Below are 17,894 nucleotides of genomic sequence, written 5' to 3' on the forward strand. Positions count from 1 at the left end.
CATGGTGAGAGCCTTGAGAAGAGCTCTCACCCTTTGCTTTCTTGAACTTGCCGAAGATATGCTTCTTCATCCTCCTACACAAGTGAGGCAAACCAAGCTCCTACTACTACTACTATGCAAGGGGAATCTTTTTGGGTTTTTGTTTTGATGACTATTTCTAAACTAAACTTGAGAAATGGCTTGTAACAAAGAGAGAAGAGAAAGGATTGTGAGCTCGAAATGGTTCTGGTGGTTTTGGGTGTGGAGTTGAGCTCACAATGCTGTGGTATTTATAGGGGGAGAAGGGCAAGTAGTGGACCCACAATATAGGGGTCGGCCGACCCCCCCTAGAAGCACTTTGAATTTGAGTTTAGCTTTATACAGGGAACCATTCTGCATGCTTTCAAGATTTTGCAGAGATGGTCCAAAATGGGGGTCGGCCGACCCCCATCCTAGCCCCTCCTCCACTTTAAACATTGTGTCATTGATTGTCCGGAAAAGTAAAGGCTAGGTGTGGACCAAAAATTTTCAAATTGTTTCTGAGATTCCCTGTTTTAGTGCTTTGTGAAAGGTAAAAGATGAATGGCAAAAGTGGAGACATGTCTAAAGTGATTCCTATGGACCATGGGAGCACTCAAGCATGCCTAGGTGACCACTTTGCAGAATTTAAGCTAGTGGAGTGGTCCCAAAAGAATCAAAGATGAAAGGAGCATCTTATGACTAAAGTAAAGGATCAAGGGACCACTCTTTTTCAAACTTTAGCTAGTGTTACAAGCATAGGACTCCATTGTGATTCAAATGGTGGCCAGCAGGAGGCAAGTGGGGCCAATATGGGGGTCGGCCGACCCCCACATTGGAGCTCCCAGAGCATCCAAGTGCTGGGTTGGAACCTCTATGACTAGCAAGGTTGAAATGTGGTGAAGTGGGCCCCAAGGTGGGGTCGAGCGACCCCCCTTTGGGAGCTCCAGCAGCTCAAATTTTTATGACAAGTTATTCTCAAGATTTTATTTATTATGGCTAAACATTTTGTCGAAATAAGATATGCAAAATTCAAAGTAAGAATGCAATTGAAAAGTGAATAGTAGAAATTGAAATGCAGAAAATAAATATGGGATAACTACTGATTTACCTTAACAGCAAGGGCTCCATGTTTTAGGTCCGTAGAGCAGGACCTCTCCATCTTGTTCATCCTTCGGGTGCATCAGATGGTCCCGGAGACGTGGACCTTGATTGCACCTCTTTCTCCCGCCATACTTGCTTGGTATTGATTTTTGGTTCAGCGGGTTCCTCTTCTTTCTTTTCGGCCCTTTTGGCCGACTTACCTCTCTTGTCCCTTCGGCGTCGGATGTGGCGAGGCTTAGTCGGAGGTTCTTTGTCCTTCACCTGCATGTTAGCTTTATAACCATTGAATGGACATTTTACCTTCCATCTTGGGAATTGGAGGTGAATCTGGCCGGACCCCACATAGATGACTGCATTGACCGTGTTGAGGAATGGCCTTCCCAAGATGATCGAGACATCATTATTGGATCCCATATCCAAAATGATGAAGTCGGCAGGGACGTAGTCATCTTGGACCTTTACCAGTATGTCCCTTGCCAACCCCTCAGGGAACCTGATCGTCTGATCTGCCATCTGCAAACGAACAAATGTGGGGTGCAAAGGCCCCCCTAGCAAATTATCATAAGTTACCTTGGCCATGATGTTGACACCCGATCCAAGGTCGCAGAAGGCGTTGTGGAAGATTTGCGGTCCGATCTCACAGGTGATGGTCGGCAGGCCTGGGTCGTCCTTCTTGGTGATGAAGGGCGAATCCAGAAGATAGCTCCAGTTGGATTGTACTGGAGGCTTACCGAACCTCGTAGTAACTAGTTTAACTCCTTCAATTGGGTCCTCAGGTTTCCCTGGGATCTTACCTTGCTCGAAGGATGGGACAGCTGCTGCTAATTGAGCTAATTGTGTTTCTAGCATTTTGTTAAAGCTCAACTGATTTTTCATAGCAGAGTTAAAGCTATCCAACTTTTCACTTAAGTTTTCAAGGATCTTATCATTAGCCATCATTTTCTTGTTAATGCTATCATTGATTTTAGATTGGCCTAAGACAAGATCTCTAAGAGAAGGTTGGTTACCAAAAGAATTATTGAAATTTTGATTGTAACCATTACCTTGATTACCTTGGTAGAAGGGGCGCGAGTTCCATTGCTGTTGTTGGGGCCGGTACCCATTGTTGTTGTTGTTGATGAAGCTCACTTCCTCCTTTGTTTCGGGACAATTGTTTCCCGAATGATCATCTCCTCCGCACACTTCGCACCATGAATCAGATTCAATGGCCCGTGCAGTGGCGTAAGGTTGAATGGTCTCTTGCTTGGAACTTTCTTCCATCTTCTTCATTAAGAGGTCCATCTTAGCAGAGAGCATGTCCACCTCATTCAAGGCATGGACACCTCTTCTCTTGGGTTGGAGGCGTTCCTCATTCCATCCTTGGTTTATAACCATCTTTTCAATGAGGTCCTTGGCATCCTTGACATTGTGTTGCAAGAATGCTCCTCCAGCGGCAGCATCAAGGTGACTACGGGCCAAACCGGTCAGGCCATGGTAGAAACCTTGGATTAGGAGCCACTCCTCTATCCCATGATGAGGACAGGCGCGAATGTACTCCTGCAGACGTTCCCATGCTTCGGGAATCGTCTCATCCTTTTGCTGTTGGAAGCTGGAAATCTTTCCACGAAGGGCGCTGGTCTTGCCCATCGGAAAGAACTTCTTGAGAAATGCATTGGCGCACCTCTCCCACGTGGTCACTTCACCCTTGTTGGCGTAGAACCATTGCTTCGCCTTCCCCAATAACGAGAATGGGAAGAGGCGAAGACGGATGGCGTCTGCGACGACATTCTTGATGGTGAAGGTGCCGCACACCTCCAAGAAGTGTTGGAGATGGGCATTGGCATCCTCGTGTGGCTTTCCACAGAAGGGATTAGCTTGCACCATATTGATAAGCGCAGGCTTCAACTCAAAAGTCGCATCCCCCAAGTTAAGCTGCGGACCCGTGGCGACATTGTCAGCCGACGGCGCAGAGTACTCAGAGATGGTCTTCTGGGCCATAGCTTCTTTGATAACCGGTGCAGATACTCCTTCCTCTAACGGATTCAGGTTCGAGATGAACCTTTGAGGTGGAACTTGACGACGTCTAGTTCTCCTCAACAGTTGCTCAGGATCTTCAACGAAGTTTGACGGCAATTGGAAACCGCTCATACACTGTCAGGCTTCACAATAAAGGAAGACAAGACAAGTGATGGGTTATCCCTATCACTACTTGATAACTAGCAAACTCTGGATTCTCTTTTTGTTAAAACTCTTAGACAGACGCTCTCCCCGGCAACGGCGCCAGAAATGCTTGTTGACACTTCTTAACGCAACCACCGGATATCGGCGACGGCGCCAGAAGTGCCCTGGTAGGGTAACTCTATTTACTATTGGATAATTCCGCAAGCGCACAGAATGTACCGCTGTAGCACTTCACCAAGGAGTATTCCAAGGTATCGTAATTTATATTTTCCCAAGGGAAAGCGGCTAAGTGTGTTTAACAAAAAGGGGAATGAGATTCCTTGAGTTGTCTAGTATCAACTAGTGAATAAGGGTGGTAAATAACGAATAGGAAGGGTAGTGGTGAATCCAAGGTCCTATGCTAAAGGTAAATGGTAGAGTTAGCTAGGTGGGAGGACAACGAGTGAGTAAAGGACTCCTATGTATCTAACTTGACTTCTGTGACTTACTTTAATAGATAATTGCCTTAACTACGCTAGAGCCTTACTAACTGTGTGCGAGGGATAGCCGAGCTGGTAAGACGCTTAGAAGGTTTTTCACCTAACCCCTTACCGAAAGCGACTATTGGGCTTATGGACGCCTTACCTTTTAAGAACTAGCCTGTACGTGAGGAGAACCTAATGCCGCCCACGATCTGTCACCTACTAGGGAGTGCGCTCCTACTTTCCGTTCAAGCCAGCGGTAATCAAAGGTAATCTTAAGTATGAGCACCACGCTCACACTTAATCCTACAACTCTAACTAGTTGCAGCTAGCTAGAGCTCCTATACAAGATAGGACGATGATGCACACACAGGAGTGGTTACAGGTCACTAACTTCACTAAGACAACTATATTACTAAAGTAAATGCACAACAAGACTAAAAGACTTGCACTAAGTAAGAACTCAGTAAAGTAAAGTAAGAATAATATATTAATAAAAGGAAAGTCTTACAAAAGTAGAAAGGTACAAGAGCTATACCAGACTCTCCAGAAGACGACTCCGGAGACCCCGAGCTTCGCTCGACTCGACTCTAACTCCCACTCTAGACTAACTACTACTCTACTTGTATGCTTGGAACTTGTAATGCACTTGGCCTTGGAATTGCACACTTGAAATGAAGGGTGGAGGCTGCCTTTTATAGAGGGAGATGGAGTAGGGGTTACTCCATCGCCACGTCATCGATCCGCGTGACATCTTCTCTCCACCCTTGGATCAAACCGACCTCACAACCGCCATTTGATCAACGGCAGGGGCAAATCAACATGTGGGACATGTGGGGAAGGTCGGTGGGAGGCCACCGACCCTGGAACCGCCTTTGATGTGGGGTCGGGCGACCCCACTTCTGGGCCTCTGGGCCCACCAGCAGTGTCCACAGGGGTCCCTTATGTCGGTGGACTAGGTGGCACACCTGGGTCCCACCAAAGAGGGGTCGGGCGACCCCCTCCCTGTGGGCCCAGGGTGTCACCTGTTGTCCCCTCGATCTCCTCTTGATGATTCTGATGTTGGCTTTGTCAAATAATGTCTTGAATTTGTTGTTCCTGCATAAACAAGCTAAGAGTACAAGTGGAACTAGTTATGGATAAAATATGTTCATGTCATGTCGTTTCCCCTTGCAACCGAGGCATGTTGACGGTGTTTTGTATGTGGATTTCTATGGTATATCCACCGTCAACAGGGGTCCTCGCGGTTTTTTATGCTCCGTGGTGGCGATGAGATCATCATCGAGGACCTCACGTTGGAAAGGCCGCGCTTTCTTCATCTTCTTGTTCTTCTTGGGTCCTCGACTGGGGCCCCCATCATTGTCGGCTGGCGACTTGCCTTTGCCTCCTTCGCAGCTGAAGAAAGCGCCGACTGCTTCCTCTCCCGTGGCATAGTTTGCCACCACGTCCATTAGCTCATCGACAGTCTAAGGGCGATTCTGGCCCAATTCCCGCACTAAATCTCGGTAGGTGGTGCCCGAGACAAAGGCCAGGATAATGTCGTGGTCTGGGATGTGCGGCAGCTCGGTGCGCTGCTTTGAGAAGCATCGAGCATACTCTCGGAGAGTTTCTCCTGACTTCTGCTTGCATTTGCTGAGATCCCATGAGTTGCCAGGCTGTATGTAGGTCCCTTTGATGTTGCCCTCGAATACTCTGACCAAATCCGTCCAATCATAGATTTGGTTTGCTCGGAGCTCCTCGAGCCATCTGCGAGCAGTGTCGGAGAGGAAAAGCGGTAGCTGTCGGATGATGGCTCAATCGTCCCCTCGAGCGCCTCCCAACTGATAGGCTAACCAGAAGTCTGCTAGCCATAGTTCTGGCTTGGTCTCGCCGTTGTATTTAGCAATGCTAGTCGAGGGTCCAAACGGCCTGGGCAGCGTCGTGCTGCGGATCGCTCTACTGAACACGCGAGGGCCCGGCGGTACCGGGGCCATACGGTCCTCGTCGCTGTCGTACCGCCCGCCGCGGTGGGCGCTATAACCGTGCTCCTCTGCATCCCCATGTCGACGGCGACGATACTCGTTGATGTCGTGTCGTGCGTCGTGTCACTGTTGATTATCGACAGGGTGGTTTTGGACAAGCGTTGTCCTCTTTCCTCGAGGGGGTGGTTGCTGATGGACTAACACCTCCTTCTCATTTCGGATCGGCTTGTCACGCTTCTCCGTGGCTGCTCCTCGACGTCGAGAAGCCGAGCTCTCGGCCTACTGAACTGCCGCCACTTGAAGCAGAGTCTGCACCTCGTCTCGAATTCGCTGCGCTTGGGAGTTGGAGGGTTCAGGCATGTTATGTAGCAGCATCGTTGCTGCCACGACGTTCTGGCCTGCTCGGGGGAAGAGGCTGACGGGTTGTTCTGGTTCCTTGTCCCCAATGATCTATCGATGTACTTCTCGAGCCCGTCTACGAGCACTTCCGCCAGGCGGGTATGGTTGGTCCTGCTCGAGGATCTGCTAGAGCAGGACAAGGCGCTCGCGATCTTCATCGAGCTTTGTTTTGAGCTCCCGTAACTGCGCAAGTTGCGCGGCTTTGTCTTCTTGTGGAGGGGGGTCGACCTGACCGTCGTTCCCAGGCATCCTGGGGTCCTCCCTCGCTACATGGGCTCGACCGCCGGCGACAGCGTCTTGTGTTTCGTCGGTGGTTTCTACCTCCCCGTCGATGTTGAAGCATTCCCTAGTAGGGCCGTAATTGTCGGACTCAGAGTCGGAGTCCGGCTCGGCGGCGTAGAAGCATCCACGTCCCTCCTCCAGTAGCCGTTGCCTGAGTGAGGTGATTGTGTATCGCCCAGGTCCTAGGCGGCGGAGGCCTCGTACCTGGGAGGAATCCGACAGCTCGGACGCTTGTTGTCGTGCTCCAGCGTCGCGTGGGAGGACCATTGGTCGATCTACGTATGTCTGGGCGTTTGGACATATCGTCTTGGCAAGCGATGCCGCGGTGTTGTCCAGACCGAACGACAGCACTCTTCTTGGGGTGAACAACCCGTGCGGAAGTATCATCGTGGAGGACAAGAGCGCGTGAGGCACGTCATCTCCCAATGTCGTCGCACGATCCTCGTGACGTCGGGCCGTCATATCCGCGGCTTCGGCGCGCGGGGCTATCGGCTCCTGCGTCACCACCCACCTGGCACGAGCTGGCGACCGCGAGGAGGCAGAGGAGTGATGGTGGCGCTATCCACGCCACTTCTTGGGCGGGGAGGCATGGTGGCGAGGCCGTCTCGGAGCCCTCAATCGTGCGGGCGCAATGCGAGCTCCTCCCAGTCCTTTGACCGAGAGCAGGATCATGTCATAGCCGAAACTGGTAGACATGAACTCGAGGCTCCCGAACCAAATCACCGTGGAGCGCGGAATCATCGAAACAAGAGTGGCCATCTGGAAAGAGATGGGAAATCGGTGAAAAACACACAGGACCCCTACCTAGCGCGCCAAATGTCGGTGTTTTCCCCCTGGGGGGTCACACCAACGAGTAAAACTTGTGTGCGTGCTCCCTTTTCCAGATGGTGATGCAAGAAAAGACATAAAGATTTATCCTGGTTCAGGCAAGAGAAGGCCCTACGTCCAGCGGGGGGGAGTGTTTGTATTATCTTGCACCTAAGTGCTTGTACAGGGGTGAATACAAGTCGGTATGGATGGAGGGATGAAGATGAAGTATGGTTGCTCTTCTACGTATGTCTTGTCTCCTGTATCTGCTCCTGAGCTTCCCCTTTTATAGTTCCAAGGGGAGGCCTAGGTTACATGCATAAGCGACACAGTAGGGGTCGATAGGGGTGTGGCGCGCTGACCTACTCGAGGCCTCTGTACCGGCGTGGCCTCGAACAATCTTGTCTCGGTACCTTGATGATGATTACGCGTGCCCCTGAATCCTGCTCCTGTGTGCCGTCCTGGACCGGTTTATCCATTGCACGCTTGTACGTCGTGGCGGCAGCTGCGTCAGAGTGGTTGAGGTGCCGTCTTTTGTCGCCCGACTCTTCTCTGGGAAGGAACACGCCTGCTCGAGGGTCCGGCGTCGCGCCAAGCTTTGCTGAGCAGAGCGCTGACTTTGGGCGTCTCGAAGGGGGTCTTGATGGGACGTTCCGACCACCTCACTGTGCCCTGCCATGCTCTGGCTTGTTTGGTGGGCAAGGCTGCAAAAAAGAAAGATTGGACAGGTGCTTGTTCCCTATCACGCTTCCCGTGACTGACGGGTTAGGTGAGAACACGGCAGGCGCATTAAATGCCCTGGTTCCTTGCGGCGGGCGGCGTCCTTGCGCTTGAGGCCTTTCGATTCGTACGAGCCTGTTTCCGTATTCGATGGTCGCCGGCGGTCAAGCCCCAGTTGGTTTGGACGACGCTCTTTCCATGTTCGAGGCTGTGGACGTCGATACTCGTGCATGCGACTGGGGGCATCGAGTCAGGGACCTCGATTTACGTACGGGCGCTCTCGTCATGTGCGTCAGTTAGGGTACCCCTTACTGATACCCTCGACAACTTCCCTCGGTATGCTAGGCATATCCGAGGGACTCCATGTAAACTTGTTGCTGTTCGCACAGAGAAAGTCGACGAGCACGGCCTCGTATTTGGGGTCGAGGTCGGCACTAATCGTCAGCACCTTGCCATCAGAGTTGTCGGGGTTGAGCGGGACCTTCTTTGTGCCTTCTGTGGGCTCAAAGCTACCTGCATGGCGCTTTGGCTCTAGAGCCTCCGCGGCGAGGGCCTCGAGCCTCGAGGCGAGCTCAGTGGTGTTGTTGATGCAAAACGGATCTGCAACACAAAAAGGGCTAATACCCGATTCAAATGTTGAGGCGTGCCAGCCGATTTAACCTAGCAATCGACAAAGGTGATAACTTGAACACTTTGGTCCCGACAATAGCTATGCACCCGGATGTCACGGCCAAGAGGTATTCACGCAGAACTTGAGAATTCATCGAGTATGACTCAATGAACCCTTAAGAACTCGTAGAAGAAAGAAAAAAATATGCGAGTTGACGAAGTTGACAAAAAAGTAGATGCAAAAGTAGATGTAAAACTTTTGTATGATATTGATTGATTGTCTTTCTTACATCGCTACTGGGCCTATATATATACACTCTATCCTAAAGAGTTACAACCGTATATGACTAAGATTTAATTCTAAACCAAACAGGACTCATACATAAAACAAGCTCTAACAAATATGGAAAATAACTGCCTATCTTTCCTCATGATTGGCATATCACCGTTGTCTTCCTATCGACCCCCACGCCTTCCTTCATTGTCATCGGCACACGCCCTGTATCTCTTTTCACAACTGCCATACCATTCCTCATCGGCATCGGCAATCACTAGTATCAGCAATCGGCAAAAATCAGCAACTACCGCCAGACTTAGCAACATCTTCCTCCTGTTGTCCTGTCATCGGCATCATTGGATATCGGCAATCTCCTTATCGGACAGATACATCACTTCTTTGACTACCAATTCAAGCTTCACTGACTATCCTAACTTATGCCCAAAAATGGTGTTAACACATGCCCCCCAATTTCAGAGTATGAGATCATTAATGCATCAAAATTCTCTCCTGACAATGACGACCTTTTCACAATTATTTCATTCTAGTAACAATTAATTACAAAATCAAAACAACCTTAAATACCTCGAATCTCTCAACCACCCGACCCAAATCTCATAAAAACACGCTCATCGGCAACTTTTCTGTTAGGATTGATTGCCGATGGACCGACCAAAAGATTGTGTACAGTGGAATATCTCATAAAATCATGATTACTTGCCGTCAAATCACCTGTACAATCCTTTGATTATCATGCGAACAGTTACCATATCCATCTGAACAACCTCAAATTTCAAAGATACGGCAAAGAGATAAGTCAAAAATACCCTTGCTCATTTCAACCTATAAATACTTCCTTCGCCAGTACTCATCCTCTACCTCTCTTTCTCATTCTCAAGTTCATCTCCCCGGCGGCGACATTGACGAAGAGCTCAAGATCTCTAGTGGCAAAAAGCTCTCCTACGGCAAAGTCCCCCTAGAACCTTCAAATATTCGGCTCTTTCTTCTCTTTAGGAGGAAATGGCCGTCAACTTCGTTGTTCCTGAGGTTAATCCATTCCTATCCTCTCTTTATTTCACTGCAATCTTTAATTTTCGCAAATTTATTTACTTTGCATTTTCTCCCCATTTTTCTTGTTCTTTTGATCTCCAAACTCTAGGATCTGATTGAGAAAATTGTTATTCCCACTGAACAACCCCACCTCCAATGTCTTGGTCCAATGGGTGACCCAGACCCTACCGATCTGATCAACACAGAAACCAATAGGATTCCCTTTAGAGCCGAGAAATTCTCTTTAGATCTATGGAAGGACACTTTCCGATCCTGGCCAAAACCCACCAAAGGATGGAAAGATTGGTTCCTGAGGGTCAGTAAAACGAATGAAGTATACTGGGGTGAAAGCAAACTAGACCAATGTATCAGGCTTTTGTGGCAGAACCCCCTAAGTGTTTGGGCCCACCGACACCTGTCATTGTCCTAAGGACCTCTGACGGTGATGCCGGGGATCCTCCCACTTTAGAAGTCCGATGAGCATCGCTGGACGCTCATTCCACTGCTACCTGTGGCGTACTAAGCAGGCTCGTCCTGACCACTGGTGATGGTCAATTAACGAGAACTTCTTCTTCTCGCCCTTACAGGATAGCAAGTGGCCACCTTAACACCAGGATCATTCGTTGCGAAGACATTGCAGTATCTCAAACGACATACGACCAAATAATATTTCAGAGTAAAACAGCGAAAGTATTACATAACTTAGTTTACAAAGGAGTTCTTCCAAATAGCAGAGTGTTATTACAAACCAGGTCCAGCGGAGCAACTTAAACTTTAGTACACAGATTACAAATTTACAGACCCTACCCATGGGTCACGCTCACTCTTCTTCTTCGTCAAGCTCGACGACGGTCACACAACAGGGTCCGAAACAAGTCGGCTCCTGAGCTTCACCTGCAACAGGGGTATTGAAACCCTGAGTATGGGAGTACTCAACAAGACTTACCCGATGGAAAAGAGGAGAAGTTAGGGATGCAGGCTTAGGGTGGACAAGGAGTGGCTGAGCAAGGAGCCAAAGTGTTTTGCCAAAAAGCTTACTAATAGTGCATCCTTACTTTCAAGTTTTACCCGCGAATTCCTCTCCCGAAGAGGCCGAGGAGTTCGAGGACAGTCTATCTAGCTGCTTCTCACAGACAAGTCTGTAAGTTCCTAGTCCTTAATCAAAGTATTATCCATCCAACGGCCATAGCTTCATGTCACTCTGAGTCCGGGAATTGGGATCCGAACCTCATGAGACATTTCCCCCTTCCTCATTTTATCACTTAGTTGCATATTTAACTACGATGAGGGTCGAAGGAATTGAGTCTCCCAATCGGGGAGCAACGACGATTCGAATCGCTTAGCAATCCAGCTGGAGTTCCTAACCACCCGACATATGTAGAACCAAATCTTGCATATGTCAACCCAAATCAAGCTCTCCCCAAATTTGACCATGTTCGCGGCACCCGAGAGCATAGTACTCCACCATCCTACAGCCGATCTAGATGTTTCCCGGTCATCTCAGATCCGTAAGGTGGGTACACACTACTCTCTCCATCGCTCCACGCCCAGTGCGCGAGTAGCTGTTCGCGTCGAGGGCAAGTGGCTAGTACTATAAATTCTCAACCCAGCAGGCCATCAACGGACCGGTCCTTAACCGACACAGTTGGGGACACTACTTTAAGACTCCATTCTTAAAGCAAGTCCACCAACTGGTCTCAAGTTGAAACATCATTGATCATAAGTGTATTCCACAACAACCCTTCAAACTTTCTTGTTTGAAAACCTATCTAGTAGCAGGGCTAAGCATCACTACGCAGTTTTTAAAATAAAACAGGTGCCAAGGACAAGATAATAAATATCAAGGTAGTAAATGCAGCAGGTAGGTTAACCCAATTCTCGACTACCTAATGCAGCATTTTCAATTCATAAGTGATAAAAGATTCAAAACATTTAAGGAGGGGTTAATGCATCCGGGGCTTGCCTTGGTTGCAGGGCAGAGAGGGTCCCTCGAAGACTTCCCAAGTCTCGGGTCCTACTTCCTCGAACGGAGCACCGACCTCGGGGTTCGGTTCAACGGGCGCTCCTTCGGTCACGTGCACTATACGCAAAATGATGAATGCTCATGATATGCGCATGACAAAAAAATGCAAAAAGGACCAAGTTGAGTATAATTGGTCTCCTCGGTGCAATACAGAATAAACAATAATTAAAACTGTTTAACAACCTACTGTCTTTACCCAAGAGGTTGCATCTGTAAATTATGACTTCTCTTAATTCATAATTATCTTTAATTAATTAATTATTAAACCTATTTACCTTAATTAATTCTTAATTAATTACTAATGACAGTAATTAAGCATTAAGGCCAAACAATAATTAAATGCCAAAGGTCATTAGGGTTAATGACCTCAGGTCATTACATAATCCCACAATCACTCAAATCCTAATTTTGAGCAATTACTAATTATTATTTAAATATTCTAGAATTATTATTTAATTACTAAATAAGGGTTTATTAATATTTTATTCAAGCATTATCCAAATGCCACCAAATTTTGTGTGGAGCCAGGGAATACCATTCAGAGGCATCCCACAATTTTTGGTGATTTTTGGACATATTAATAAATTATTAAAATTCCTAGAACCTTATTTACTAATTAAAAGAGCCAATTTTTGTGGACAGGCAAACTATCAGAGAAGTAGACCCTAATATTTTTCCTATGTTCTAAGTATGCTCTGGAACCTACACAAAAAGTTTCACTATTTTTTGGATCACTACACAATTCCCTACACAATTTCAAATATCAAGCATTTTTAATCAAAAAGGAAAAAGAAAAAAACAACACTACTGCGCAGGCGGCCCGCTTGGTCATGGCCCAGGTCGGCCCAGGAGCTCTCCCGCGTTGTGCGCGGGCGCTGCCCTCCACCCACGGCCACTGACGGGCGGGACCCGCCCGTCAGAGGCTTCTTCTTCCTCCCGCCACCGCTCCGGTGAGCTCAGGCTCCGCGCCGGTGAGCTTCCGGCCTCCGCGGTGGGGTGGGCTAGCACCTCCGGCCTCTCGCGCAACCCCTAGGACACACGGGACAACCTCTACTCCCTCCTAACCCTCCTGCTCACGTTCATGGCGGACGGCCGCCTCGGCCGAGCAAACGCCGGCCACCATAAGTAGAGCGCGAAAAGAGTAGCGCAAAAGCATCAGGGGCTCACCACGACTTCAACCAAGCAAAAAGAAGCAGCGGAGAGGCTTCGAGTGATGCTGGCCACGGTGGGGTGCTTGCGGCGGCGCTTTGGCCGGAGTTGGAGAGGAAAACGGCCCGGTTGGAGCTTATGGGGGCTTAGAGTTTGCGTTAGGGGGCGCAATCGGTGGCGGGGCTCAAGGCGGAGCTGCTGGTGTGCTCAAATGGCTTAGAAAGGCAACGGGTGAGGCGAATTTGGCGGTGGCGCGGGCGTAGCTCGTCGGCGTCGGGGTTCAGGGAAAGAAGAAATTTTTCCACGGCGGCTCGGGGCTTTATCCTTACATCGTTGAACCGGCAGTGGATGAGGACGTCCGCGCGAGGCAGAGCAGGAAGCAGCTGCGTGGCCAGGCGTGTGGCGTCGCGCGCGGAGGCGGCTCTGCCCCGGCGGCAGAGCACCCCCCTGCCCGAACACTGTAGCAAGCCCAATCCATTCAGTTTGTAGTTTTGCCAAATTCGCCCAAAATTTGAACTGAACACAAAATTCCACCAAAACAAAAGTTGTGCACAATTTTATAAACTACAATTCATACTTTGGTGACCAAGACTAATTCTGAGTGGAAATTAGTGATTTTGCCAAAACAGTTTGCAAATCAAAATTCAATTTGAGAAGATTCAAATTTTTGAATTGGGGCAGATCAGAATTTCCAAAATTACTTTTGATTTTTCCAAACAACTCGAAAAACTTTCAACATGAAAGTTGTTCAACTTTTTGTGCTCTACAACTTTCATGTTGACCACTTTTCAAAATTCCAAACGGATTTTGAATTGGAGGTTCAAATTCGAAAAGGGGACACTTTCTGGAAATCTGTTTTTTCAAAATTACTTTGAATTTTATATTGAAACTTCAAAAACTCAAAACACCAAAGTTGTACATCTTGGCAAGATCTACAACTTTGCTTTTGAACTCATCCTCAAATTTGGCTTGGTTTTTGAATTGCACAAAAAGGGGCAAATCTGGGGTTCAAAATCAGGGTTTTTCCCCCCTAATCTTTCAGAAATCTTTCACCCTAGGGTTTTAGCAACCAACTCAAGCATCAATACACAACGTAAACACACTTTAATTCCCTAAGCACAACCTTTCAAAATAAACTTGTTTTAGGTTGATGCATAATAATGTGCTTAACAAGGATGCAATGCAATGCTCATGATGATATGATCCAGATTTTAGTAACCGCAACATCGTGGATGTTACAGCTTTCCATTGCCGATATAGAAAAGAATGAATCAATGTTGATAGCTGCCTCATACTTCTGGTCATATACCTTTAATGCCTTTATCTTTGGTCATGGCCTAGCTTCCCCCACACTTGCCGATATTGTCATGCTTACCGGCCTAGATATTACCCATGCCGATGACGGTGGTATCTTCAACCACAAATCTGAGTATAAGGTAGAAACTCGCAATATCGACGGTTGGTCAGGATATGTCCAAAAATATCGGCAAACTAGATCAGTTGGCCAGAGAGAGCACGCCATTTTTTTGAACATGTGGTTAGACAAGTTTATCTTCTGTGGCCGATCAGTAGGGCCAACTTGTGTCTAATTATCGGCAGCAGAGCGATTAGCCAATGGCAACCGATTCCCCCTCCACCGATATTTGCTGGGTTCTGTCTATCACCTTCTCCACCAAGTAGCCGAGAAACTCCTGCTAGGTGAACCCATCGGCAACCTAGGAGGTCCTTGGTGGTTTATTAATATGTGACTTAACGCCCATATGCTTATGCGTCTCCAATGGGATTTCTTCGCACAGCAGTTCCCACGAGACATCGCTGAGGATCATAAACTGGCAGAGGATGAATCGACAACACACTCGCCCCTCAATTATGACGAAGCCATCATAGTCCTCCTCGATTGTTGACGGTCCTTAATGCTCACATTTAACCGTCAACTAATCATGGAAAAGGACCTATATGCAACCAACATCCAAAATTAGGGTTTCATCTGACAAAATTCCACGAGTTTTGGTGTTCATCTATTTCTGCAGGGGGTTATCAGGAAATATGGAGGAAAGGCCCACACGTCGGGTTTACATAGAGATATTAACGTGTGCGCCAATTTTCTATCATCTATAAGACTCCAGAAGCCACGGGAACAAAGCAGAGGCAGAATGGGGTCTGGCCCAGTGCGCCCGCCCTCCTGTGGTGCCCAATCAGGGTCCACCTCGCGGATTATGCTCCATCGACCTAATGGATAAAGGATAACCGTTCAATCAATGTCGGTTTGATTCGACGGCCCAGATTCATCTGAAAAGACTATATAAGCAAGGCCCCCTGACCCCTAGAAAACATACCTCTTCTACAGAATCAAAGCTAGGGTTTCAATTATTCATCCAAGTAGAGAGGATCCCTCTAGTTCATCTAGTTCTAGTTCTAGTTCCTCTAGTTCTAGTTCTAGTTAGTTCTAGTTGTAATCTAGAAAATAGGGAGAGAGAAGAGGAGAGCAGAGGAGGAGCCGAATCTGTCGGATCTTCCTCAATATTGTACTTCTGCAGCAACTGGTTCGTTCTTCATCATTCTCTAGGTTCTTCAATTCATAATTCCTGAGTTCTTTAATTGTTTTTATTTACATTCAAGTTATTTATTGGATTCCTGCTTGCATTCAAGTGCTCTAGTCTTTGCAACGCTAGAGTAGTAATTAATAGATTAGACGTGGTGTTTAGTTTTGCAATTACCTGGAATTACACCTAATCCTACGGATTGTTGTGGTAGCCCTAGGGTAGTGACAGCCCTAACGGTCGACGTATTCCACCTCGTTCGGATCGGTGTTTGTAGGACCATAGTCAAAGCTTCCTAGCCACCTTCTCATCTCTTTCTGTGGTTAGTGTTCTGATGTCTCGAAATAAAGAATCTTTGAAGTAATTCTTGATTCTTAGATCACCTAGAGAACTCTCAGGAAACTTCCTCTCTTCTCACCAAAAATAATTATATAGTTATCCTTGGGCGATCTTGAATCTTAATTAGTACACTCACATTCCCTCTGGAAAATCGATACTTTGGAATACTCTCGGGTGAAAGCTACATCGGTATCCGTGTGCTTGCGAATTTTTCTGTTTGCGTTTAAAATACCCAACATCGGTACCGATGCAAATGAGAACCAGATTGGCTGATTTTTTCAAACATTGTATGACGGCCTTTCCAAAGATCAGCGAGCCTGGATGCCTTATGAAGATCCAGAGTCCAGATTTTCATTCACTTTCCACCCTGCCGATGATGCACTTAATAAGGATAATGATATGATGATGGCAATCAATACTCCAAGAGTAATCCCAGTGAACAACTTCGGCAACGGAAAGAACACCAACACTACCTACGAGTTCTACAACCCATCGGCACTGGCTGGTCAGCTGGCTTTTAGTCAGGTACCCATTAAACTTAGTTATGCCGATGTGGTTAAGCCGAGGGAGGTGATAACCAGTGGACATGAGTGGATCAGAATAGCTCAACTCTAGCCAGATGCCGATACAACAGATATTGATTTATCGGCATGGATTCCAGCCCTTTTCATCACCCAGTCATACAAACGGTGGTGGGAAGAATGGAAAGAGCATCTGTTCAAGGTATCAGCTCACATGTATCGCAACATGATCGATCCTGAATATGAAGTCCCTGATGACGTTGTAAGTCCCTTTTCGATACTTCAATCATTTTATTAACTTTAACTTTATTTTTAACTTACCCCCTTTTATTTCAACAGGTTGATGACCCTACACAAACAGTAAGCGTTTCTCTAGGGTTTCTCTACTTCAAAGGGGCATGTTTGTCTGTGGCGTACCATAAGTATAAAACAACACAGAGGATGTTTATACTTAAGGTCGAGGACTCCTACCAGTCCTGCTAATAGGAGGTGGACTACAGAGGACCACATAGCTGTCACCTACGCGGCCTACCACGCGATCCGGCTAACAGGGGATATCCAAAAGTAATCTAGGCCTAAGCACCACGCTTACACCTATACTACAACTCTCACCTATAGCGTCCTATAGATTAAAGTACTCAAAAGAGTTATGAACCAGAACATACATAGATAGTAATTGCATAATGAAATAGAAGTAGATTACCAGTGTCATCCCATGAGAAAGCTTGATTAGAGCTTGATCATGGCGAAGTACAACCGGAGGAAGAACCGACAAGCCGGCCTCTCCTCCAATCCTCCCTCGCTCTCTATCTCGCTACTATCTAGATCTACTCTAGTTTAGAGAGGAGAGCTCTCATCTCCAAACCCTAGCTTTTGCTCTGTCTATCAATAATGAATAGGGGATGCAGAGGTTTCTCCTCTAGGGGCCAGGGGCCCTGCTTATATAGCCCCCTCAAATGAACGTGGGCCGTCAGAGCAAACAGACCTTAATCGCACGGTTTTCCTTGATCCTCAAAGGCGGTGGAGCATAATCCTCGAGGCAGAGCCTGATTGGTGGAAAAAGTAGGGCGGGCGCCCAAGGTGGGAGGGCGGGCGCCCAGTCCCCGGGCCCACTCGGCCTCTCGCTCATTCCCGTGGCTTCTGGACTCTTCTAGATGATAGAAAATCGGTGCACACATTAATATCTCTATGTAAACCCGTCGTGTGGGCCGTTCCTCCATATTTCCTAAGAACCCCCTACAGAAATAGACAAACACCAAAACTTGTGGAATTCTGTGAGATAAAACCCTAAGTCTGGGTGTTGGTTGCATTTGGATCATTTTCTTTGTTTATTTGATAATTAAATTTGGTACTTAAGGACCGTCAACAACTCCCCCAAGCTTATCTCTTGCTCGTCCCTGAGCAAGGATGGACTCAAGAGTTTCTGCAGTGGTTTCATGCCTTAAAAGTACACATGTGTTCAAACAAGATCTCATCTCTAGGTTAGGGTAAACTA

General features: G+C 47.5%; 1 protein-coding gene across 1 annotated transcript in view; it reads right to left on the bottom strand.

The window, feature by feature from the left end:
* Positions 8,233-17,894, bottom strand: part of LOC110435939 (translation initiation factor IF-2-like) — a 33,411-nt gene continuing 23,749 nt past the window's right edge. The window contains exons 4-5 of the mRNA XM_021462046.1: positions 8,340-8,491; positions 8,233-8,268 (exon numbers count right to left, since the gene is read on the bottom strand). Coding sequence (XP_021317721.1) covers positions 8,233-8,268; positions 8,340-8,491 — 188 coding nt within the window. The remainder of the gene's footprint in view (positions 8,269-8,339; positions 8,492-17,894) is intronic.

This window comes from Sorghum bicolor, chromosome 5, assembly GCF_000003195.3.
Source record: "Sorghum bicolor cultivar BTx623 chromosome 5, Sorghum_bicolor_NCBIv3, whole genome shotgun sequence".
Classification (NCBI taxonomy): domain Eukaryota; kingdom Viridiplantae; phylum Streptophyta; class Magnoliopsida; order Poales; family Poaceae; genus Sorghum; species Sorghum bicolor.